This window comes from Esox lucius, chromosome 11 (genome assembly GCF_011004845.1).
Source record: "Esox lucius isolate fEsoLuc1 chromosome 11, fEsoLuc1.pri, whole genome shotgun sequence".
Lineage (NCBI taxonomy): Eukaryota > Metazoa > Chordata > Actinopteri > Esociformes > Esocidae > Esox > Esox lucius.
Window position 1 is genome coordinate 31,020,094 of NC_047579.1, and position 26,941 is coordinate 31,047,034.

At 40.3% G+C, this 26,941-nt stretch overlaps 1 protein-coding gene, 1 long non-coding RNA gene and 2 gene segments (V, D, J or C); 3 read left to right on the forward strand and 1 right to left on the reverse strand.

Annotated features, from left to right (window-relative positions):
• Positions 1 to 26,941, forward strand: part of LOC105008122 — a 493,667-nt gene that overhangs the window by 312,124 nt on the left and 154,602 nt on the right. The gene's annotated exons all lie outside the window — the stretch shown is intronic.
• LOC114840416 overlaps positions 1 to 26,941 on the reverse strand; it is a 415,324-nt gene that overhangs the window by 252,508 nt on the left and 135,875 nt on the right. The gene's annotated exons all lie outside the window — the stretch shown is intronic.
• On the forward strand, positions 13,352 to 13,909 carry LOC117595263. The segment is given in 2 exon segments: positions 13,352 to 13,438; positions 13,531 to 13,909. Coding segments are annotated over 2 exon segments (384 nt in total).
• LOC105008293 lies at positions 25,287 to 25,894 on the forward strand. The segment is given in 2 exon segments: positions 25,287 to 25,389; positions 25,482 to 25,894. Coding segments are annotated over 2 exon segments (384 nt in total).

The window sequence follows — 26,941 nt, forward strand, 5'->3', positions numbered from 1 at the left end:
GGTAGACTGGAGTCTTAATTCCCAAAACTAAGGTCAGTAACAGAGACAGTCTCACTGTTAAAAACTCAGTCCACTCAGGCATTTTGTAATGGCTAAAATCTAACGTTTGATAATGAGGCTAATCGTCAGGTCCTGGCTATGAAGATGCCCCTAGTGATCTCTGAGCTGGTCAGGGGGCGATATACAGGACCTGGTAGAAATAGAGACCTCTAGCCATCTTTGTACTGCTGTTTTTGTTCTCCCCAATTAGATGCAGCTGCACAGCGTTGCGTCTAATTGGGGACCCTATGTAAGTTGCCTATGTCCACACCATTGTGTGGATCACGGTTTCTTTCTTGTGTTTGGGTTGGTGCGGGTGCGAGTCAACTTTGGCATTGAGCATGCACAAATACAGTACAACGAAATGCGGTTAGCATCTTACTGAAATTGGAAATATATGAGGGCAGACAAATTAGAAGTATTAAGTATATGAAGACTACAAGTGGACATACATTTTCTGCCCTCATTTAATTTAGCTGCAGCAGTCCTTTGTTGTTCTTACTAGCCTAAATGGAATGTCTTTCTACAACTCTCCACCTGTGTCCTGCCTCCTCAACCGTGACAATTATATTAATTAGGCACAATGTTATTGTACAGTAGATAGATCTACAGATAAGACAAACTTGTTTGTACCTTTTTATATTTGTAAAAAAATAATAATGTTATACTTACCACCATATGTGTATCCCGCAGACAACGCTTATGCCGGAGGCTTGGAAATTAGAGTTTTCAGTGTCAGTCCAAACCCAACATTCCCCGACAGCCCAACTTTTTTCTGGCTTGTGGACAAAACATGTATTGGGTTATAGGGTATTCATTGTTTTATTTATTACTGTGGTTGTGTACAGTAAAAGCTATATTGCCACTGCAATACATCTTATATAACCTCTGAAATCTCCCCCCATCTTTGTAGTCAACTTCAATGCAAATCCACCCTCTTCCACCATAACTACTTCTAACTTTGTCTGTATATCTGGTCCTGGAGAGTAGAGAAGAGCAGCTCCCATCAGATCAGCTTCAACATTAACCAAACATTAACTCTCTGTGAGTCTCTATGGATTTGGCTGGCAAAATTTTTTACAAATGGTACAGTAAAACTTTCAAATAAATGTAATGTGTGCATCATAGACACATGCAAACAAATAAAGGAGCAATCTAATAAAGACATGGACAGAGAGACCAAACCTAGAGTGTAAATATATGTACGATAACTGAACTCATACACAGGATTATTCATTTGCGGGATCAATAACTAATGAATTCCATAGTAAAAGTGTCTGATCTTGTTACAACCTCTAGATACCTGTGTTTCTGAAAATGTTACCTATTGTTATTTTGGCATGGTTTCATTTTGTGTGCAGTCAATTTCGAATATAATTTCATAGATCTTAGGTTTAGAAAAAGACACAGGTAAACTGCTTCTCCCGTTACTTCAGGTGTAGCCCCCAGTTGACATATCCAAAGCACATGTATCAACTTAGGGTTAAGAGAGTTCTCTTAGAGGCCCTATTGGGATGTAAGGGCATGATTAACTAAAAACATTAAAATGATGTCGTTGACATTTACACTTCACTGTCACAACAAGTGCTAAGTCATATAAAAATATCCTGCGGGAATAACAGTTAAGATATAGTATTAGTTCATTTTATGAACATTCAAATAGGCCTTTTTGGGATGTAAATGGAAGACTGACTATAGATTGTGTCTATTCATTTCCTGCATTTTTGGTCCATCAGATAGGGCCTCTCTGCTACCTGCAACGTATTGTTTGAAATGGTCATTAATCCCGAAATAAATTATAAAATGTTGTAAAGCTGCATGCAACTAACAGTATAATGTATTTTGTGTGATTTCTCACCTAGCCAATAATGTAATAGCTAGCCAATGACATTATGCCCATACATTATGGGCAAAATGTTATTACGTTATTGTTTGGGGACCACACAATTTCGTCTCTGCTCTTTGTGGATGATGTTGTCGTGTTGGCCCCTTCAAACCAGGACCTTCAGCATGCACTGGGACGGTTTGCAGCCGAGGGTGAAGCGGTGGGGATGAAAATCCGTACCTCCAAATCCGAGGCCATGGTCCTCAGTCGAAAAAAAGGCTTGCCCACTTCAGGTTGGTGGAGAGTTCTGGCCTCAAGTGGAGGAGTTTGAGTATCTAGGGGTCTTGTTCACGAGTGAGGGAAGGATGGAACGGGAGATTGACAGACGGATTGGTGCAGCTTCTGCAGTAATGCTGTCGATGTATCGCTCTGTCGTGGTGAAGAAAGAGCTGAGCCGCAAGGCGCAGCTCTCGATTTACCGGTCAATTTACATTCCTACTCTCTCCTATGGTCATGAGCTTTGGGTCATGACCGAAAGGACAAGATCCCGGATACAGGTGGCCAAAATGAACTTTCTCCACAGGGTGGCTGCCTGGCTGGGTGATCCCTTAGAGATAGGGTGAGAAGCTCGGTTACCCGGGAGGAGCTCAGAGTAGAGCCGCTGCTCCTCCACATCGAGAGGGGTCAGCTGAGGTGGCTTGGGCATCTGTTCCGGATGCCTCCGGAACGCCTTTCCGGGAAGGTGTTCCGGGCCCGTCCCACCGGGAGGAGACCCCGGGGAAGACCTAGGACACCCTGGAGGGACTATGTCTCCTGGCTGGCCTGGGAACACCGCGGTGTCCCACCGGAAGAGCTGGAGGAAGTGTCTAGGGAGAGGAAAGTCTGGGCATCTCTGCTTAGACTGCTGCACCCGCGACCCGGCCCCGGATAAGCGGAAGAAGATGGATGGATGGTTTAGAAATGTCATTACATTATTGGTAAGTTATTACATTATTCACTTTTATTACATTTAAGAATGGATAATTTATTACATTATTGGCAGTTATTACATTATTGATATTATTACATTATTGGCTGCTACAGATCCTCTGAACCCTGGAAGGTAGAGAAGAGCAGCTCCAACCTCCTTTTCTGACTACAGTAATGAAATTATGATCAAAGATGACTTTTTCAGTCTATTTAAATATGCTGATGGCTCCAATTGGCCTTCTGCATGAAGGGGGTATAATGAAAGCAAATGTGTATTTTATTAATTTCACAATTCTCCAGAGCATGTGCATGGCCAGTACTCTTGAAAATAGTCAATGATAGTAAAATGAGAAATGACTATGTGTAACATAAAGGAACTTCCACTTAGCACATCCTATTTCTACAAAATGACAATCTGCAGAGTTTTAAAAACCGCCAAATTAAAAGGTCAGTGCCGTGTTTGGATTTTCTTAGGAAATTGAAGAGTTTTGGTGTGAGCCACACTTAGAATAATGTACAGAAGCTTAATGGAAAGTGTATTTTGTTTTGACATGACCTGATGGTATGGCAACTTGAATGACATAAACAGAACCAGATTGTCCAATATTATAAATACAGACTGAAACGACTGTAACGATGAACTGTAAGGTATTCACAAAAATGTATTTGCACTTTCAGATTCCGTTACCTTAATAAACGTGTTTGAGATCTGTGTGTGGATATGTGATGACCCAGAGGGAGCTGCTCAGGATTGGATCAGAATTTGCTGATTTAAGACACAGCTGTGTATTATTGTGAAAAATGCTTACAAATAAAGATATACAAATAAATACTACTGGCATATTCAGGACACCTTTTATGTATCTACCAGGAGGGGGCGGTATGAGTCTACTGCAATCAAAATCCCAAACCTCCAATAAAATGTGATGTTGACATAAAGTTTTCTCAATTCAAGAGATGTAAATGAAATTAATATAAAACCACTAATGACCCATCAATCTCCTCAACATTATTATTCTACCCCAAAAATGTTATAGTGGACAGCAGACAACATTTTATTAAAGTGGATCTAGAGTAATAAACCATTGTCAAGATCTAGGAAACATTTTGATTTATTTTGCTACTGTTTCAGCGTCTTTGTTTCAGGACTTCTCAGAAACCTGTAGTTTGAGGGAATAAATCCACTCTGGACTTTTCTGAGGGTGATTTGTAGAGAATTAGTGTAGGAAAAAGAATTGTCTGATAATTCGATATCTGTAACATGATTTCATTTTGATTTAATACAATTACCTCATAAATCTAAGAACAAGAGGATTACCCATGAAACTCAAACCAAATCCTATGTATGAAATTCTAATTTACAAATTCCTCGTATCGTTTAAGAAATAATTAACCTTCTCAACTATTAAAAACACATATCCATTGTTATATTATAAATAGCACAAGATCTAAAATAATGTGGTTCATTAGGGTTCATTTGGGATTTATCGTTGCTCTGGATGATTCAACCAAACACCTCTTCATACTCTAGCCTTCATCCGGAAAACACCTTATTCATTACACTACAGACCCTCTTCTACACCCTTTATATTCAAATCTGCAATCTGACACCGTCACTACTTAAACAGAGTCTGTCTGCCATCTGAGTCCGGAATAGAAGAGAAGAGCATTTCTCATCAGATCACTTTCAACATAAACCATGTTCTCTGGATCTTTGCTACCGCTGCTTGTATTTGTTGTCTGTAAGTCTCTCAGGATATTTTGTGTTTAAAAAGTATTATGAGGAGAGCTGGACAGGGCCATAGAAGGGCATCAACCCAATAGCAGGACCGGTATCTCCTCCTTTGTGCAAGGAGGAACAGGAGGACAACTTCCAGAGCCCTACAAAATGACCTCCAGCGGGCTACTGCTGTGCATGTTTCTGACCAAACTGTCAGAAACAGACTCCATGAGGGTGGCATGAGGGCCCGACGTCCTCTAGTGGGACCTGTGCTCACAGCCCAACACTGTGTAGCTCGATCGGCATTTACCAGCGAACACCAGAATTGTCAGGTCCTCCACTGGCCCAACGTTCTTTTCACAGATGAGAGCAGGTTCACACTGAGCACATACTGTATGGCAGTTGTGAAAGAGTTTGGAGATGCCGCAATGAATGTTTTGCTGCCTGCAACATCATCCAGCATGACTGGTTTGGCGATGGGTTAGTGATGGTCTGGGGAGGCATATCCTTGGAGGGTCGCAACGGTACCCTGACTGCTGTTAGGTACCAGGTTGAAATCCTCAGACCATACCCTGGTGCAGTGGGTCCTGGGTTCCTCCTGGTGCAGGACAATGCCCGGACTCATGTGGCCAGGGTCTGTAGACAGTCCCTGGATGACAAAGGCAGTTCCTGGATGTCGGTCGGTCGGTCACTCAGTCCCTCACTCAGTGACATTCACTCTTCTTGGCCGGCTCCGCCTACGCGGATTGGCAAATATACTGCTCCCATATTCAGTTCACATTTTATGTTTCTACCAGGAGGGGGCGATATGAGTCTATTGTCATCAAAATCCCAAACCATCAATCAGTTGTGATATTTATTATATAAAATATGAGAATGCATGATAAACACACAATATAAAACAATACTCAGTGTGAACTGCAATATTATTCCTACCTTGTTATCTGTTACATGGAAAGCAGACAACATTTTATAAAGGGGATCTTCAGTTTACAAGTAAGAACATGTAATCAAAGTCTATGAAATACATATAGTCACTGAATGGAGATAAAGTTCAATTGTTCTGGATGTTGATCTCTTTGTGTCAGGACTTCTTGTAGGCCTTCAGGTTGTGGGAATAAATCCACTCTGAACTTTGCTGAGGGTTAGGGTTACAAATTCCTTCTAATTCCACCTAGAATAAATTAACCTAATTAACATTTGAACATTTAATTTAGAAGATATTTTGTTTTGTATGTCAAGTCTTGAAAATAGACAAACAAAAGCATGTCGTATCATTAGAAATGTCTGTCCATTCTTTTGTTTTAAATTGCAAAATATGAAAAATAATATGTTTCCCTATGGGATACATCGTCGCTCTCAGAAGCTACAACATTGCACTCACTAGCCCTTATTTTTGATCCTTCTGCAATTTGAACACTTGCTAGCGGTGGAGCTGCATAATAAAGTTCAAATGGAGGGTCGAGTAGAGGAAGGAGGGGTTTATTTGGGCTGGAGCATTTCATTTGTTCTAGAATACTCCCCCAGACACCTCTTCATGCTGTAGCCTTCTTCCGGAAAACACCTCATTCATTCCAATACAGACCACTCTCCCCAACCCTCTTTATTCAAATCCACAAGTAGCTGGTCTACTTAAACAGTTGGGCTGTCCTTAGAGTATTTCTGAGTCCTAGAGAGTAGAGAAGAGCAGCTCCCACTAGATCAGATTCAACATCAACCATGTTCTCTGGATGTCTGGTACTGCTGCTGGCAGCTACTACCTGTGAGTGTCCATGGATGGGGGTGGTGGAGGGGTGACCAAGAGTTATTACTGATGTCTTTTTCATTTTGTTTTACCTGAGTAATATTATACATGCTTTGTCCACAGGTGTTCACTGTGAAGAACTCACTCAGCCACCCTCTATGGCTGTCCAGCCAGGTCAACCACTGACCATTTCCTGTAAGGTCTCATACTCTGTATCTAGCTATTACACAGCTTGGATTCGACAACCTGCAGGGAAAACACTGGAGTGGATTGGATGGATATACACTGGAGATTCAGCCTACAAGGATTCACTGAAAAACAAGTTTAGCCTCACAGTGGACTCATCCAGCAATACAGTTACTTTAACAGGGCAGAACTTACTAGCTGAAGACACAGCTGTGTATTATTGTGCCAGAGATTCACAGTGATACAACCCAGCATTGAACCTGTACAAAAACAGACAGTCCTTAAACAGTTGCAGCAGTGGGGAACAGTCAGGGCCTTCTATACCCCCAGTGTGCCTAAGGATGGATACAAAAATCATTTATTTAATCTTTTTGTCTGAAGTGTAAGGATCTTCCTATTGAATTGCTTCAGTTTGTGTTGGAAAAAGGCAGGTTAATATCTAAAAGAGAAAAAATATATCCAATCAGATTTTTTCTTTGGTAGTGTCTTTTTTGGTAGAAATTATCTAGCTGTGCTCAACGCTCATTGGATCGTCTCTCCGGCTTTGAATAGAAGACACCAGCCAACGTCACTGACTTCAAGAGTAGCAACAGTAGAATCAACCAATCACACATTTTCTTGTAATAGGTGGGACACTTGTATGACGCCTCAAGTCCCTCTAGAGGGGTAAGTAAATGTCAGTAATTCAGAGCCAATAGCGAGTCTTATCTTGTTTTCTCATGCTTGAGCCTAGCTAGCTGGCTAGCTTATTGCAGTGAGTGTATGTAAGGATGGAGATGGCCCGGCTTTCAGCCCTGGCTTTGATCTCAATCGAAAAAAATATACATCAAAAGACAAGCTACATGAATCTGCCATTACCCATCTCATAACGGACTGGAGAAGGGACTTTAAAAAAAAATTATAATCATAATGGTGAGTGGACTTTTGTTTTCATCTACAGATTGTTTTTGTTGCTATGTCATTGAAATCATTTTAAATACAATGTGTAAAGTATTACTTCAACTTTTGATCACTGGTTGTGTGGTTAAAGCAAAGGTAATGACATTTCAACTGGAAGTACTAGGAAGGCTACATGACATTTCTTAATGTGGTGTATTTTATTGCTGCATGCTGGACATTGAATACAACCTTTCTCTCTCTGACAGCATATAATGTCCGTGGTCTTGAAACAATGTGAGTAGATGTGTGGTTGAATTATTCCACGCACTATTTGAGTGAATGTTTTGGCAAATGTTTCTTTTCAAACAAAACAACTGTATTTTCTTCCTGCTATCGATATTTGCAACCGTTGTGTACGTCTGCTACTTCTGTAAACCAGAGCCGAGGCGTGGCTTAGGACCATTTTACTCTGTCATTAAATAATTGCTTTTCCTACATAGGTCTGCCAAAGTAAGGTCTAAAGGCATGCTCTGTATACACAGGCATCAGAGTTCTCCATCAATATAAATTGCTCCAGTAGTCACGATTCACCACTGAGTTGCAGTTACAAAATCAGAAGGGGATGATATCACCTCAGTGGGGTTTTTAGAAATTTGGGGGCCGTAGGCATAGATTGGTTGAGGCCCCGAACATCATTATTTTTTTCCTATTGTCCTTATCAAAGCCATACCGGCAACAATTTAAACATACTTTCTGTCTTTTTTGTTGAATGGAACTGCCACGTCCAAATACACTTGCATTTCTGCCCTTTTCAGTAGAGTAAATAAATTTGTTCTAAGCTATATACCTACAGTGGGGAGAACAAGTACTTGATACACTGCGGATTTTGCAGGATTTCCTACTTACAAAGCATGTAGAGGTATGTACTATGTATTATAGGTACACTTAAACAGTGAGAGACGGAATCTAAAACAAAAATCCAGAAAATCACATTGTATAATTTTTTTATTATGAATTTGCATTTTATTGCTTGACATAAGTATTTGATCACCTACCAACCAGTAAGAATTCTGGCTCTCATAGACCTGTAAAGTTTTTCTTTAATCAATGATCATGAGGAAGGTGAGGGATCAGCCCAGAACTACACGGCAGGACCTGGTCAATTACCTGAAGAGAGCTGGGACCACAGTCTCAAAGAAAACCATTAGTAACACACTACACCGTCATGGATTAAAATCCTGCAGCCCACGCAAGGTCCCCCTGCTCAAGCCAGCACATGTCCAGGTCCATTTGAAGTTTGCCAATGACCATCTGGATGATCCAGAGGAGGAATGGGAGATGGTCATGTGGTCTGATGAGACAAAAATAGAGCATTTTGGTCTAAACTCCACTTGCCGTGTTTGGAGGAAGAAGAAGGATGAGTACAACCCCAAGAACACCATCCCAACCGTGAAGCATGGAGGTGGGAACATAATTCTTTGGGGATGCTTTTCTGCAAAGGGGACAGGACAACTGCACTGTAATGAGGGGAGGATGGATGGGGCCATGTATCGCGAGATCTTGGCCAACAACCAGCCAACTAGCCAGTCTCCAGACCTGAACCCAATAGAAAATCTTTGGAGGGAGCTGAAAGTCCGTATTGCCCAGCGACAGCCGCAAAACCTGAAGGATCTGGAGAAGGTCTGTATGGAGGAGTGGCCCAAAATCCCTGCTGCAGTGTGTGCAAACCTGGTCAAGAACTACAGGAAACTTATGATCTCTATAATTGCAAACAAAGGTTTCTGTACCAAATATTAAGTTCTGCTTTTCTGATGTATCAAATACTTATGTCATGCAATAAAATGCAAATTAGAGAACAGGAGGCCTTCTTAAAGAAAAACTAACAGGTCTGTGAGAGCCAGAATTCTTATTGGTTGGTAGGTGATCAAATACTTATGTCAAGCAATAAAATGCAAATTCATAATTTAATAATTATACAATGTGATTTTCTGGATTTTTGTTTTAGATTCTGTCACTCACAGTTGAAGAGTACCTATGATAAAAATGACAGACATGCTTTGTAAGTGGGAAAACCTGCAAAATTGGCAGTGTATCAAATACTAGTTCTCCCCACTGTCCATCTAATTAGTTAGTAAAAATAATTATTTGAAGGGTACATATTGCCAATGGCCTGGGAACGCCTCGGTGTCCCCCCGGAAGAGCTGGAGGAAGTGTCTGGGGAGAGGGAAGTCTGGGCATCTCTGCTTAGACTGCTGCCCCCGCGACCCGGCCCCGGATGAAGCGGAAGAAGATGAATAAATGAATGAATGAATGAATATTGCCTATGACTACAGTGAAGCACAAAGCATGTAGCCATTTCGTTCAAGTTTACAGTCTCTTAATCATGATCAAGTGCATTCATATACAGTTGTGCTCAAAAGTTTGCATACCCTTGGAGAATTGGTAATGTATGTACCTTTGGTAAAGAAAACATGAGTGAGCAGGCAAAACACATCTATTATTTCTTATGGGAATCGTCTTGCATGAACTGCATGTTTCTCCATCTCCCCAGAGTGGCTTGATTTTGACTGTTCAAAATCGCCTACCTATAGCCATGCCAAAGACCTGATTTGGATCATGAGCCGTTCCAAGCTATCTCCATACTTTTTTCATTCTAGTACAGATTCATGTTTAAAAGAATGCTGTTCCAGAACAGGGCTAGCCTTTTGAGATGTTTTTTGGCAATGTCTATTCTGGCCTTTCTATTCTTGAGGCTTATGAATGGTTTGCACCTTGTGGTGAATCCTCAGTATTTGCTCTAGTGAAGTCTTCTCTTCATGGTAGATGTGGATAATGCCTACCTCCTGGAGAGTGTTCTTCACTTGGTTTTATTTTGTTTTCTTTTCACCAAAAGTTACACCAGGAATACGTTAGACGGGCATTCTTGTCCAACATACAACCAGGCAGGCATAGTTCAGCCAGCCTTTTATTACCCTCCCTGGACTCAAACCAGGGTCCGCCATGTAAGAGGCTGTGTGTTTAACCACTATACCACTGAGCTATATAACGCCTGCAAGAATATGTCATTAGACACCATTAAGCATTGTGTTAAACTGTCTAACATTTCTTATTAAGTTCACCTTCACCACAAATAGAATCTATGACCTTTTGTCAGCTTATTAGCCATTCATGAATGACATTGATACAATAACTATCAATATAAGTGACTTTTTTGTCAAGTGAATTGACGAGAGAATCGTGTAGCCAGCAATGTTTTTGTCTATTCTGAACAAATCCTAATACATAATAAAAAAATCCACCAGAAATAGTTGCAATATAACAGTAAACAGTTTTATTTTAGGCTTCCTATAGCACATCTACTGAAGGTTGTAGCCAGCAAAGATTTGTCTATCCTAAACAAATCCTATTTTGCCATGTTCTGTTTAAACAGCTAATTAGCCATTTGTAAATGACATTGATACAGTATCTATCAATATAGATGACGATAACTGACCTTTCCATCAAGTGAAGAGACAAGAGAATTGTATAGCTAATGAAGTGTTTGTCTATCCAGAACAAATCCTAATATCCACTAGAACTGTTTTATTTTAGGCTTCCTATAATGTAGGTACTGAAGGTTATAGCCTGCAAAGGTTTTTTCTGTCCTGAACAAATCCAAAGACATAATGTGTTTTAACTGTGACGGGAGTCGAACAAGGGACCTGTTATTCCATGTCTCTAACCACATCGCTATTTAATGAGGGGTAGTCAGTCTGTCAGTCACTCACTCTCTCACTCAGTAAGAGACATTCGATCTTCTAGGCAGGATCCGATTACGTGGTCCAGCAAAAATAATATTAACCAGAAAAAACTAGTTCAGCTGGCCCCACGATTAGAAGTGATGAATGATGTTGTCCTCACTCCTGGATAATTTTAATGCCAAAATATTGACTGTCATGGATTGTGTTGTACGGGTAAAGTTAAGAAAACTATGAGCAAACAGAAAACACCATGATGGTAAGCTCCCTGAAAATAGAATGTAAGAAAGCGGAATGTAAGTGGAGGAAAACTAAACTTAAAAACCCCTTTGACATCTAGAAAAATCCTTGGTAGCTTCAACTATGAGTTACACAGGGCCAGACAGTAGGACAGTATGTCGACAAGCTTACAAACCCCCCGAAGCAGATAGCATCATGTCCACTGTGAAAGGTAAGGAATTTGGGTTTCTTTAGTGAAAAGTATTAGATGGACCACCAGAACTACACAAACTAACAATAACACTGTACCATTACTAACTTTTAGTCTATCCTGAACAAATCCTAATGCATAATTGGTTTTGACTCTGATGAGTTCAGTTGTCTGTGACTCTAACCACTACGCTATAACAATGGTCGGTTGGTCCTTTACTTAAAGAGACATTCGCTCTTCTTGGTCGGCTCCGCTCACGCAGTCTGGCAAAAAGGGGAAAATGTATGTATTGTAAATGTATGGACTCAGTTCTGTAAGTCATTCTGGATAGTGACGTCAGGTAAATTATGTAAATGTAATGGTGTTAGACTGTGGCCCATTTCTAAGGAAACTGGCTAGACGAGGACATACACTGTTGTGTTTTTACACAGGAGGGGGACATCAAATATTCTGTCCAGTAATCAACTGATGCTGTGATCTCCTTAGAGCAGACAACCTGGAATGTCTTGGCATCCACCACCTTCTCCCTGCTGCTGCTCATAAGAGAGTCATGGCTAGGATCACCTGACCTACATGGTGGAAGACAGAGCAAACAGTGAAGCCAGATGTGAAAGATTGCTGAGTGCACTGAGTACCTAATACCTGGAGAGGTCGCTGTTGTGCTACCTTCTTCTGGACACAGAGACAGGAATACACAGAGGCAGCCTGAAGGCATTTAATGAGAAATAAAAGAGAAACACATGAATATTAAGAATCTGGAGATGAGGTTCTTCGGACTCTGCAGGTGGCTTGGGCTACTCCTCATCCTCAGCCTTTCCAGTAACCTCATATAATATTCCAGATTTCTCACTACCCTCTGGTATTTTATTACTTTCTCCTGGTGCCTGCTTTCCAGGGAAAGACATATCAGAAGAAACGGATATCAAACACATTATTGACATGACAACGAATCTCCATCTCTGCAGATCTGAAGATCATTAATAGCCTCCTATCAGACATCCCAAATGGACTTACATAGAGCTACATTTGTGCACTGGCAATGTAGTGCAGGATCAAGTAATCGGCTATGTAAGAAATGAATGAAAGCCAAAATTTATTGAAAGACAGAGAGCTCAACCTAGACAGAAGTTGTGCTTTTTTCAAACCATTTAAGTCATCTAAGGCACCAATATGTAAACTGTAACAATTCTAGGAAGCAGGACCCATACGCAAACTTGGAGAACATCCAAAAAAAAAATACTGGTGAAACTGAGGCAGCAAAATGGCAGGATAACCACAGACTGATGAGAGGTACAGGCACAAAAACATAATGACTCACAAAGGGCTAACAGAAAAGGACAAACTAAATAGGGAGCTAACGAGGACTAAACAACAAACAGGTGAAAACCATCAGAACAAAAAGGACAGGCTACATTAAAGAACAACAGCAAAAACAAAACAGAACCTTACATTAAACACACAAACTTTAACACTGACAAACAGAAAACCCATTTGGTGAGTAATTGCTTGCGTTAATTAACAATGGATTTCCAGGATACAGAAATAAACCTTAACAACTGCCTTTTAGGTTAAATAGAGATAATCATATCAGTACAATAACTGCTCTCTGAAACAAAAGTTCTCAAACATTGGCAAAATAATAAGAGCTGAGTGGGCTACATTTTTACAACCCTGCCAAGATCTATAGGGAACTTATGGAAGAGCCTTTTAACACCATGGAGATGCAAATGTCTTTTGTGTACCAAGAGTCAAGGTCTCCTCCCCTTTGAGTTGTCTGTTATAAAAACTGAACCACCACCAACAAGATCAGTCACAACAACACCTCCCAGTCTCTTCTTCTACATCCAGAACTTATGAACCTAAACAATGAGAGTTCTAGAATGTGTGTTCCTCCTAGCTGTGATCTCTGGTGAGTTATCTGGAGTTATTTGTACACTATCTTGGAGAGAGGAGAGGAGCTGTGATGCTCACAGGAATTTATCATCTCTATCTGTTTTACAGCTGTTCAGGGACAGTCACTCACCTCCTCTGAATCAGTGGTGAAGAGACCTGGAGAGCCAGTAACACTGTCCTGTACTGTGTCTGGATTCTCCATGGGAAGCTACTACATGCACTGGATCCGTCAGAAACCAGGAAAAGCACTAGAGTGGATTGGATGGATTGATACTGGCACTGGCACTGCATTTGCCCAGTCGTTGCAAGGCCAGTTCAGTATCACCAAAGACAACTCCAAAAACCAGCTGAACTTAGAAGTGAAAAGCCTGAAAGCTGAAGACTCTGCTGTTTATTATTGTGCCAGAGACACAGTGACACAGAAGACTGCAGCGCATTACAAAAACTGATCAACCCTGATCTCAGTGAGGCAACGATGCATCTGTGTTCTTTTATTCACAAGCACACGTTGACTGATATCAATGTTATCCACACACAATCACACAAACTGTAAAAACAATCTATTTTCATTCACACAGTCAACTTGATAATTTTATAGTTAAGGTGAACTTAAGTTTAGCAACTTTGCTGGACAGCTTTTTGGTGTGCAAATGTAGAAGACATTGCTGAATTAATGTAATCAGTCAACTGAAATACAGTTAAACACTGAACAACAAAATATGGAGAATGAGAGTATAAGTTGAAATACTGGTATTTACTGTATTGAAGCAAATTATAATCACTTAATATTTCGTACCATATTTTATAGTAAAATCGTGTTGATAATGTGTGTATCAAACATGATACAGCAGGTATATAAGGTAGTAAATCCCTCAGTCGTCATTGCATTGTATTTCATGATGCAATCTGCTTTAGGCCTACCATGATGCCAAATACACAATTTAAAGGTTTTAATAAAACTAATGAAACATTGGATATATTTAAGATATATTTACAGTGGAAATTGAGATTTCTTTTGTTTTATATATATGCAAGCCACTCTCATGATGAAGTCTATCGATTTTCACAAAAATAACTCCTTGGCTATCATAATCTGTATGTTATATTGACGAATTCAGAGAAGAAATTCAGAGTACGTAAATAAAATTCAGAGTATGAAATGTATTTTTGGCCAAAGAAGTAAAGTGTTCAAAATGTCATCAGCATGACTATGGGTGGCAAATCAAGTGACATGGGGCAGATGAGAATGATGATAAATGGACTCCTGATGCAATGCTTACTGAGGGAAGCTCAGATGGTAGTGATGAGTAAGAATTCTGAGATGAAAGTGTTGACCAGACTAGTGCAGAAGTAGAGGTGTGACAGAAGAGGTGAAAAATTGTGGCAATGTTTTCCAGTTGTAAAAAAAAAGGTCCAAACAATCTGAAATGGTCCAAATGCAATAAACATGTCTTTTTGGTTTTCTAAAATAAAAATTGTAGTGATCAATAAATTGCCATAAATGCCTGATACCAAAAAAATTGCATATGTGTAAATTGTATTTTTTTTTATGGTGATATTCTTTCAAAGGGTCCATTAAACACTTCAATTTAAAAATATTAGAATTTTCAGGCTACTATTTGATGTGTTAGGCTTTACAGGGTTAAGTATATTACTCTAAGAGCTCCTTTAGAACTGCCAAAATAAAATAACATGTTTCAATTTAAGGGTTTAATGATAATGTTTATAATATAATAAAATACTCTGTGAGGAATTAAAAATCCAAAGTTCACAATCAGCTCAAATCATCTCTGAACCTATACCAACTCTGAATGCAAAGGAGCATAACACCCCCCCCCCCCCCCCCCCCCATGCATATGAATATTGGACAGTTTGTCTGTCCCAGTCAAGTTACAAAAGATTAGCTCCCACCAGATCATATTCAACATGATCTTTGCATCTCTGCTGGTTCTGCTGCTAGTTGTTTTCTTGTGAATTTTTGGGGAGGTAATTGTCCATAAACTGTCCAATAAGCATAGTGTAAACAGTTTGGTTCATAAACAGTTTAAAATGAAACAGATTAATTATTATAATTTTTTTTTAAATTCTAGCTGTGTTCTGTGCTGGTCATGATATATAAACACATCACTTTTAGAACAGAGGAGAAATGTACATCGTTTTTCACACATCTAATAGAGTAGTAGAGCAGGAGATAACATACCTTTCTCAGAGGTACAATTGAAAGAGAGCAATCTATAGACAACCAATCAGTTTATGACAGAGTTGACAAAAACTTGACAAAAGTTACTAATAATGCAACATACTTTTTACATACATAGTCTTACACCCCAAGTAATACAGCAAAACACATTTCCACCAAATAACACCACATACGGGCTATTAGTTAACAGGCAGTAAGCTCTCTTATTATATTGGTTCAGTCTGAACTGTGTTTATTCATTGTTACAGATGGCCTGTATCCATAGCTGACATTTGTTTTGTTGTGTGTTGTGTATGACATAAAATATAAGAAAGAGAGATTAGCGGAATAAAGACTGTCTCACTATGGTTCTCTATTTTTGCCCCTAGAGGGCGGTCTATGCAAAGCATACCACTCCTTCATTGTTTTATATAAAGATTGGTACCATAAACTGTGGATCAGGCAGTGATCCTGACTATGCAGATTCACTGAAAGGCCAGTTCACCCTGACTGAAGACGTTCCCACAAGTACACAGTTCTTAGAGGCCAAGAATCTGAGAGCAGAGGACACTGCTGTTTATTATTGTGCTCGACAGACACTGTAATGGTAGTTGGTGAAGGAACTTGTCATGGTGCGGTGAGCAGCAGCGCCACCGTGCCATATTTTCACAAGTTCCCATATTCTCACAAACACATCCCGGACTTTCACATGTTTTCAATCCTTCACACCAGGTCCCAATTTGAATCGTTTGTATGTGTATATATGTTTCCCCTCTGCTCCCCACATTGTGGCTCATTGTGCTTGTCATGTTTGGATGTTGTGTGTGTTGCCGTTTATTGTAAGTACTTGTACCATTTCTTATACTCGTTTTTGCTGCTTTAGTCAGCCCTTTGCTTTTGTGTGTTTTGTGCTCGGTGTTTGTTTATTTCTTATAAATTAAAGACTCAACACCGACTACACCTGCCTGCACCTGGTTCCTTGCTCTTGCAACACTGCACTACACCACCTGTTGTGACAGAACTGAACAAAAACCTTCAAGTCCCCTGACAACATCAGTCTAGCCAATATAGTATTACTTCCTCTCTTTTTTGTTTCTCTCAGGAGCATAAATGTGAAGATGCCAACAAAGTGGCCAAACACTGCACATCCATCCAGGTTTTTTTTCCCCTACTGGTTCGTGCTGGTGGTTCATTCTATGAATATCATGGTTTCATCATTTTATTTGACATTTTCAAGGCATCCTCAACTCAGGGGAAATGGTAGATTTTTTGGAGCATGTCCCAAATCATAGAATAACATAATCTGTCTAAGGACAGGTAAGGGGTCAGAGTTTACAGGTGTTCAGAGACCCCACCTCCATATTCTGACAGCAAATGTTATTTAAGGGATTGGAGACCTCTGAGTTAGTGAAAGATTACCTAAACAAAAATGTCAGATCTATACATTAGTCTTTGTTTTTTGCTTACAAATGAAACTTCGGAAGGCAGTACGTCATTACTTCTGCCTCTGTATTTTTACAGGGAAAAGAAAACACTGCAAATACATCCAGCGTGTACCATAACTTCAAAAGAAAGTCTTATGTCTTGTAACAGGAGACAACTGGTGCCCAGCAAGATTAACATTTTGATCACCTACATGAAGATGAAGAAGCAGCCAGTGCAGCAGAGACAGACCTCATATCTTTTTATATATGATGGCTTCATATCTGTTATTGCCCATGCAATAAAAACACCTCCAGTAAGACATGTCACAAGACAAAACTGTATGAAATACTTAAAAAGAAGTTATGTTCTATATGTACAGTGAGGGAAATAAATATTTGATCCCCTGCTGATTTTGACTGTTTGCCCACTGACAACGAAATGATCAATCTATAATGTTAATGGTAGGTTTATTTGATCAGTGAGAGACAGAATAACAACAAAAAATACAGAAAAACACATGTCAAAAATGTTGTAAATTGATTTGCATTTTAATGATTGAAAAAAGGATTTGATCCTCTCTCAATCAGAAAGACTTCTGGCTCACAGGTGTATTTTATAGAGGTAATTAGAAGAGATTAGGAGCACACTCTTAAAGGGAATGCTCCTAATCTCATTTTGCTACCTGTATAAAATACACCTGTAACTCTCCACTATGGCCAACATCAAAGAGCTGTCCAAGGATATCAGTGACAAGATTGTAGACCTACACAAGGCTGGAAGGGGCTAGAAGACCATCGCCAAGAAACTTGTTGAGAAGGTGACAACAGTTGGAATGGAATATGGAAGAAACCCAAAATAACTGTCAATCTCCCTCGGTCTGGGGCTCCATGCACGATCTCACCTCGTGGAGTTGCAATGATGATGAGAACGGTGAGGAATCAGCCCAGAACTACACGTAAGGATCTTGTTAATGATTTCAAGGCAGCTGGGACCATAGTCACCAAGAAAACAATTGGTAACACACTACGCCGTGAAGGACTGAAATCCTACAGCGCCCGCAAGGTCCCCCTGCTCAAGAAAGCACATGTATAGGCCCATATGAAGTTTGCCAATGAACATCTGAATGATTCAGAGGCGAACTGGGTGAAAGTGCTGTTGAACTCAACTTGCCTTGTTTGGAGGAGGAGGAATGCTGCCTATGATTCCAAGAACACCATCCCCACTGTCAAACATTGAGGTGGAAACATTATGCTTTGTGGGTGTTTTTCTGCAAAGGGGACAGGACAACTTCACAACATCAAAGGGACGATGGACTGGGCCATGTAACGTCAAATCTTGGGTGAGAACCTCCTTCTCCCAGCCAGGGCATAGAGAATGGGTCGTGGATGGGTATTCTTGCATGACAATGACCCAAAACACATGGCCAAGGCAACAAAGAAGTGGCTCAAGAAGAAGCACATTAAGGTCCTGGAGTGGCCTACCCAGTCTCCAGACCTTAATCCCATAGAAAATCTGTGGAGGGAGCTGAAGGTTCGAGTTGCCAAACGTCAGTCTCGAAACCTTAATGACATGGAGAAGATCTGCAAAGCAGAGTGGGAAAAAATCCCTCCTGAGTTGTGTGCAAACCTGGTGGCCAACTACAAGAAACATCTGATCTCTATGATTGCCAACAAGGGTTTTGTCACCTAGTACTAAGTCAGGTTTTGCAGAGTGGGTTGAATACTTATTTCACTCACTAAAAAGCAAATCAATTTATAACATTTTTGACATCCGTTTTTCTGGATTATTATTAAACCTACCATTAAAATTATAGACAGATCATTTCTTTGTCAGTGGGCAAAGGTACAAAATCATCAGGGAATCAAATACTTTTTCCCCTCGGTGTATGTGTCCAATGATTCATAAATAAATAATTGATTGCTAAATGATTGAACCCTAATTGACATACAGTAACTGTTAGGATCATGATTTTCCATACCATACCATTATTTTTTTTTAAAAGGGAACACATAATCATCACAGTAGTCAATTAAACTTCATGGGATTTCAATCTGTCCAGTTAGGAACCATAAGCAATTGTGAAGCAATATCACTTGTTTTGGTGCAAATGAAAGTGAAAACAGGTGCACGGGAGAGGCAACAGCAAGATAACCCCCCCAAAAATAATGGTTTTGCAGGTGGTGGCCACAGACATTTGCTCTCTCCTGATCCTTCCTGACTGATTCCTCTCTAGTTTTGCATTTTGTCAGTGGCCTTGTCACTACTGGTAGCATGAGGCGGTACCTGCAGCTCATTCCAGATGCACAGTTAGTCCAGCTCCTCCAGGATGGCACATCCATAAGTGCCGTCGAAAGAGTGTTTGCTTTGTCTCCCAGTACAGTCTCAAGATCATCGAGGAGATACCAGGAGACAGGCCGTTACACAAGGAGAGCTGGACAGGGCCTGGTATCTGCTCTTTTTTGCAAGGAGGAACAGGAGGACAACTGCCAGAGCCCTACAAAATGACCTCCAGCGGGCTACTGCTGTGCATGTTTCTGACCAAACTGTCAGAAACAGACTCCATGAGGGTGGCATGAGGGCCCGACGTCCTCTAGTGGGACCTGTGCTCACAGCCCAACACTGTGCAGCTCGATCGGCATTTACCAGCGAACACCAGAATTGTCAGGTCCTCCACTGGCCCAACGTTCTTTTCACAGATGAGAGCAGGTTCACACTGAGCACATACTGTATGGCAGTTGTGAAAGAGTTTGGAGATGCCACAATGAATGTTTTGCTGCCTGTAACATCATCCAGCATGACTGGTTTGGCGATGGGTTAGTGATGGTCTGGGGAGGCATATCCTTGGAGGGTCGCAACGGTACCCTGACTGCTGTTAGGTACCAGGTTGAAATCCTCAGACCATACCCTGGTGCAGTGGGTCCTGGGTTCCTCCTGGTGCAGGACAATGCCCGGACTCATGTGGCCAGGGTCTGTAGACAGTCCCTGGATGACAAAGGCAGTTCCTGGATGTCGGTCGGTCGGTCACTCAGTCCCTCACTCAGTGACATTCACTCTTCTTGGCCGGCTCCGCCTACGCGGATTGGCAAATATACTGCTCCCATATTCAGTTCACATTTTATGTATCTACCAGGAGGGGGCGATATGAGTCTATTGTCATCAAAATCCCAAACCTTCAATCAGTTGTGATATTTATTATATAAAATATGAGAACGCACGATAAAATATAAAACAACACTCAGTGTGAACTGCAGTATTATTCATACCTCGTGATCTGTTACACGGAAAGCAGACAACAGTTTATAAGGGGGATCTTCAGTTTACAAGTAAGAACATGTCATCAAAGTCTATGAAATACAAATAATCACTGAAAGAAGATGAAGTTAAATTGTTCTGGATGTTGATCTCTTCATGTCAGGACTACTTGTTGCCCTTCAGGTTGAGGGAATAAATCCACTCTGAACTTTGCTGAGGGTTAGGGTTACAAATTCCTCCCATTGTTTTAGAATACATTTACCTAATTAACATTTGAGCATTTAAATAAGAAGGTATTTCGTTTTGTATGTCAAGTCTCAAAAATAGACAAACAAATGCATGTCATATCATTACAAGTGTCTGTCCATTCTTTTGTTTTAAATTGCAAAATATGAAAAATAATATGTTTCCCTATGGGATACATTGTCGCTCTCAGAAGCTACAACATTGCACTCACTAGCCCTTTGATTATTTTTTATCTTTCTGCAATTTGAACACTTGGAAGCGGCAGAGCTGCATAATAAAGTTCAAATGGAGGGCCGAGTAAAGGAAGGAGGGGTTTATTTGGGCTGGAGCATTTCATTTGTTCCAGATTACTCCCCCAGACACCTCTTAATGTTGTAGCCTTCTTCCGGAAAACACATCATTCACTCCAATACAGACCACTCTCCCCAACCCTCTTTATTCAAATCCACAAGTAGCTGCTCTACTTAAACAGTCAGGCTGTACTTAGAGTACTTCTGAGTCCTAGAGAGTAGACAAGAGCAGCTCCCACCAGATCAGATTCAACATAAACCATGTTCTCTGGATGTCTGGTGCTGCTGCTGGCAGCTACTACCTGTGAGTGTCCATGGATGGGGGTGGGGTGACCAAGAGTTATTACTGATGCATTTTAAATTTTGTTTGACCTGAGTAACATTATACATGCTTTGTCCACAGGTGTTCACTGTGAAGAACTCACTCAGCCACCCTCTATGACTGTCCAGCCAGGTCAACCACTGACCATTTCCTGTAAGGTCTCATACTCTGTATCTACCTATGCAACAGCTTGGATTCGACAACCTGCAGGGAAAGCACTGGAATGGATTGGACGGATATACACTGGAGGTTCAGCCTACAAGGATTCACTGAAAAACAAGTTTAGCCTCACATTAGACTCATCCAGCAAAACAGTTACTTTAACAGGGCAGAACTTACTAGCTGAAGACACAGCTGTGTATTATTGTGCCAGAGATTCACAGTGATACAAACCAGCATTGAACCAGAACAAAAACAGACAGTCCTTAAACAGTTGCAGCAGTGGGGAAAGGTCAGGGCCTTCTACACCCCCAGTGTGCCTAAGGATAGATACAAAAATCATTTATTTAATCTTTTTGTCTGAAGTGTAAGGATCTTCCTATAGACTCTGTGCACCAGCCGCTTTTGTCTACAAGTCGGCATTGCAGTTTCTAGTTTACATACTAATACTCATCTGCATTAGTAACCACCTAAACTCACAACAAGATGAGTGATGTTGTTGTACGGAAAAAAAGAAATATAATGTACGTGACTCATTTAATTTTCAAGGTACAAGTGGGGCATCATTTTAATCAGGAGAATGTTCTCTTTTTAATAAAATATGGCTTGCGCCATTCAATGACTTCAAACGCTAGACTAGAAATAGTCAGAAAAAGCGATTTTTTTAAATATACTTCCACGTAACGCAGGTTTAAGCGCAATTAATATCATAAAGGACCAGATTTTTACTTCCTATGCAAGTTGTTATTTTTCAGTTTCATTGTGAAATGAGGTTACAGTAGTAAAATAAAAGAGGAGACCTGTTTTGGTGCTTTTTTGAGGCTATGGAATTTTAAGCTTAATTCAGGTTAGAAGAGGCTAAACGAAGGTTCGTTTCAATTCGCTTGCGTTCCACCTCAGCCAGCGTTCTTTTGCCGTTTTTGAGGCTAGGGTGAATTTTTATGCGTTCTATTGTCCTGCCTAATACTACACTAAAAATGAACATGTTGCTAACTAGCTTAGCCTATAGCCAGCTGGCACACCACAGTAAACTACTTACCCTCGTAGTTGTGCAGATAACTCGATACATAGAGTTTGAATCCCTTGTTCCGCTTTCTTGTTGGAGGAGGGGACCAGGCATCAACAATTCGATGGCCATCACTAATGCTTATTTTAGGCAGGTCTTGGAGACATCTACTAAAAACTGAAATTTTGGGCGAAGCGGGTGATCGCCTTAATTAAACTCAGAAAATGATATGCCGACACCTGGCTAAAGCGGAAGTTCGTCCATACGCTTGTGCACAGAGCCTATTGAATTGCTTCAGTTAGTGTTGGAAAAAGACAGGTTAATATCAAGCGTGCCGCACAAGCCCTGAAAAGTGAAGCCAAAACGTCTCGATCGCCCCCTGGTGAATGGTCCCAGTATAGGTCATAAATCCCGCCCTCCCCATGTTATTCAATGGGATGCGAGACCAACTAAACAATTAAATTACCCTTCAAATATATTTTTTCCGAAGCTGGTTTCTGTCATTTACTGTAGTTTGTATCACGCTAATGTAAATTCAAGAGTTTGTTTTTAAAATAAGTTTGTTTTTAGTTAGTTATTTAATGCTCTAAAAACGATGGTGTGACGTTGTGATTCACAGCTGTGATTGACAGCTATCTGAGCCGAGGAGCCACTGAATCTTCGGAGGACTGAGGAGATTGGAACTTTACATTTAATCTCTAAATTTCTATAATTTCACACGGACATAATGGGTTGTTCTGCAGTACATTGTGCTAACCGATCTGGCATTTCCAATCGATCTTTGAATTTTTTTCAGTAAGTTAAATTTATAAGCTATTTAATTAGTAAATAAATGTAATGGGCTAGCTAATGTTAGCTAAAAGACAACAAGCCTTGTTAATAGCCATGTTAATAGCTAGCAGGTGATCGTTAGCTAGAAGTTACCAATTATTTTTGTATTATGCCTATTCTAAATTAAGGTTAAACATGATGTAAGTTAGGCTATAACATATCGTCTAGGTTTAACAAGCAAAGGTTGTACTGTACTTGGACTTGCGATTGATTACGGTATGCGCATTCTGCGAGGGAGAGTGAGGGCGGGGCACAGGGGTGGGGCCGTTGATTTCGCGGCTTTAGGGCTTTACTTCCTTCTCGCTACTGCGCATAACTACTGCGCAGAACTGGTCCCAAGATCGCTATCTGCGCAGACGCAAGTCCAAGATGTCAGCGCCGTATCAGGACACTGGTGGCTTCATTTTTCACCAATGGAAAAGAGCGAAAGGGCGTCGTCAATTTTTTTTACAGTCTATGCCTGAAGCAGATAGCATCATGTCCACTGTGAAAGGTAATGAATTTGTGTTTATTTAGTGAAAAAATTTAAAGTATTAGATGGACCACCTGAACTACACAAACTAACAGTAACACTGTACCATAACGCTCACGCGGCCTGGCAAAAAGTGGAAAATGTATGTATTAGAAATGCATGCACTCAGTACTGTAAGTCATTCTGGATAGTGATGTCAGGTAAATTACGTAAAAGTCCCATTTCAAAGGGAACTGGCTAGATGAGCACCTACACTGTTGTGTTGTTACGCAGGAGGGGGACATCAAATATTCTGTCCAGTAATCAACTGATGCTGTGATCTCCTTAGAGCAGACAACCTGGAAGGTCTTGGCATCCACCACCTTCTCCCTGCTGCTGCTCATAAGAGAGTCATGGCTGGGATCACCTGACCTACATGGTGGAAGACAGAGCAAACAGTGAAGCCAGATGTGAAAGATTGCTGAGTGCACTGAGTACCTAACCCCTGGAGAGGTCGCTGTTGTGCCACCTTCTTCTGGACACAGAGACAGGAATACACAGAGGCAGCCTGAAGGCATTTAATGAGAAACAAAAGGGCAACACATTAATATTAAGAATCTGGAGATGAGGTTCTTCAGACTCTGCAGGTGGCATGGGCTACTCCTCATCCTCAGCCCTTCCAGCTACCTCATATAAAATTCCAGATTTCTCACTACCCTCTGGTATTTTATTACTTTCTCCTGGTGCCCACTTTCCAGGGTCCTAAACCACCGTGCCCACTGTGCCCTCGGAAAGGATTTGGAAAGACATATCAGAAGAAACGGATATCAAACACATTATTGACATGACAAAGAATCTCCATCTCTGCAGATCTGAAGATCATTAATAGCCTCCTATCAGAAGTCCCAAATGCACTTATATAGAGCTACATTTGTGCACTGGCAATGTAGTGCAGGATCAAGTAATGGGCTATGTAAGAAATGAATGAAAGCCACACTTTATTGAAAGACAGAGAGCTCAACCTAGACAGAAGCTGTACTTTTTTCAAACCATTTAAGTCATCTAAGGCATCAATATGTAAACTGTAACAATTCTAGGAAGCAGGACCCATACGCAAACTTGGAGAACATCAAAAAAATATATACTGGTGAAACTGAGGCAGGAAAATGGCAGGATAACCACAGACTGATGAGAGGTACAGGCACAAAAACATAATGACTCACAAAGGGCTAACAGAAAAGGACAAACTAAATAGGGAGCTAACGAGGACTAAACAACAAACAGGTGAAAACCATCAGAACAAAAAGGACAGGCTACATTAAAGAACAACAGCAAAAGCAAAACAGAACCTTACATTAAACACACAAACTTTAACATTGACAAACAGAAAACCCATTTGGTGAGTAATTGCTTGCGTTAATTAACAATGGATTTCCAGGATACAGAAATAAACCTTAACACCTGGTTAAATAGAGATAATCATACCCGTACAATAACTGCTCTCTGAAACAAAAGTTCTCAAACATTGGCAAAATAATAAGAGCTGAGTGGGCTACATTTTTACAACCCTGCCAAGATCTATAGGGAACTAATGGAAGAGCCTTTTAACACCATGGAGATGCAAATGTCTTCTGTGTACCAAGAGTCAAGGTCTCCTCCTCTTTCAGTTGTCTGTTATAAAAACTGAACCACCACCATCAAGATCAGTCACAACAACACCTCCCAGTCTCTTCTTCTACATCCAGAACTTGTGAACCTAAACGATGAGAGTTCTAGAATGTGTGTTCCTCCTAGCTGTCATCTCTGGTGAGTTATCTGGAGTTATTTGTACACTATCTTGGAGAGAGGAGAGGAGTTGTGATACTCACAGGAATTTATCATCTCTGTCTGTTTTACAGCTGTTCAGGGACAGTCACTCACCTCCTCTGAATCAGTGGTGAAGAGACCTGGAGAGCCAGTAACACTGTCCTGTACTGTGTCTGGATTCTCCATGGGAAGCTACTGGATGCACTGGATCCGTCAGAAACCAGGAAAAGGACTAGAGTGGATTGGACGGATTGATACTGGCACTGGCACTATATTTGCCCAGTCATTGCAAGGCCAGTTCAGTATCACCAAAGACAACTCCAAAAACCAGCTGAACTTAGAAGTGAAAAGCCTGAAAGCTGAAGACTCTGCTGTTTATTATTGTGCCAGAGACACAGTGACACAGAAGACTGCAGCACATTACAAAAACTGATCAACCCTGATCTCAGTGAGGCAACGATGCATCTGTGTAATTTTATTCACAAGCACACGTTGGCACACTGATATCAATGTTATCCACACACAATCACACAAACTGTAAAAATAAACTATTTAAATTCACACTGGCAACTTGATACTTTATAGTTAAGGTGAACTTAAGTTTAGCAACTTCCTTAGACAGCTTTTTGGTGTGCAAATGTAGAGGACATTGCTGAATTAATGTAATCAGTCAACTGAAATACAGTTAAACACTGTACAACAAAATATGGAGAATGAGAGTATAAGTTGAAATACTGGTGTCCAATTTCCATACATAGTAAGTAAAACATTTCATGATGCCTGAAAGATTTTTGACTGGCTATGAAAATCACATTTATTTGTTGAGTACATTTACACATAATCAGAATTTGATGTTTGGTGTTAAAGGTGCTACTATACGAAGATAACTTACAGCAACAGAACACAAAATAGGTATAGACCACACAAATACTCTTTAATGCATGTCAGTACACAAATTATATTTAGGTACAAATTCTATTTAACCCTGTAACGTCAATTGTATCATATTTGATACATGAGTTTCTGAGACCTCTATGTCGTCAACATGATCAATACTTTCGCTAAAAATCTATTTTATGCAATCTGAGACGTCTTCTTCTTTCCCCTGGTGGATAGTCCATGCACTACAGGCAATAGCGAGCTTTTTGAATGACCAATCAGAAATGTCTGCTTTCCCTCTAGCGACACATGCATTTTTGATAGGGAACTCTTTGCTAATTTTGGAAAAAGTTACAGTAAGAATACATTTTCTATTGTTAGTAATATTTCAATATGAATATTTACTGTATTAAAGCAAATTATAATCACTTAATATTTCGTACCATATTTTATAGGAAAATCGTTTTGGTAATGTGTGTATCAAACATGATAGAGCAGGTATATAAGGTAGTAAATCCCTCAGTCGTCATTGCATTGTATTTCATGATGCAATCTGCTTTAGGCCTACCATAATGCCAAATACACAATTTAAAGGTTTTAATAAAACTAATGAAACATTGGATATATTTATGATATATTTACAGTGGAAATTGAGATTTCTTTTGTTTTATAT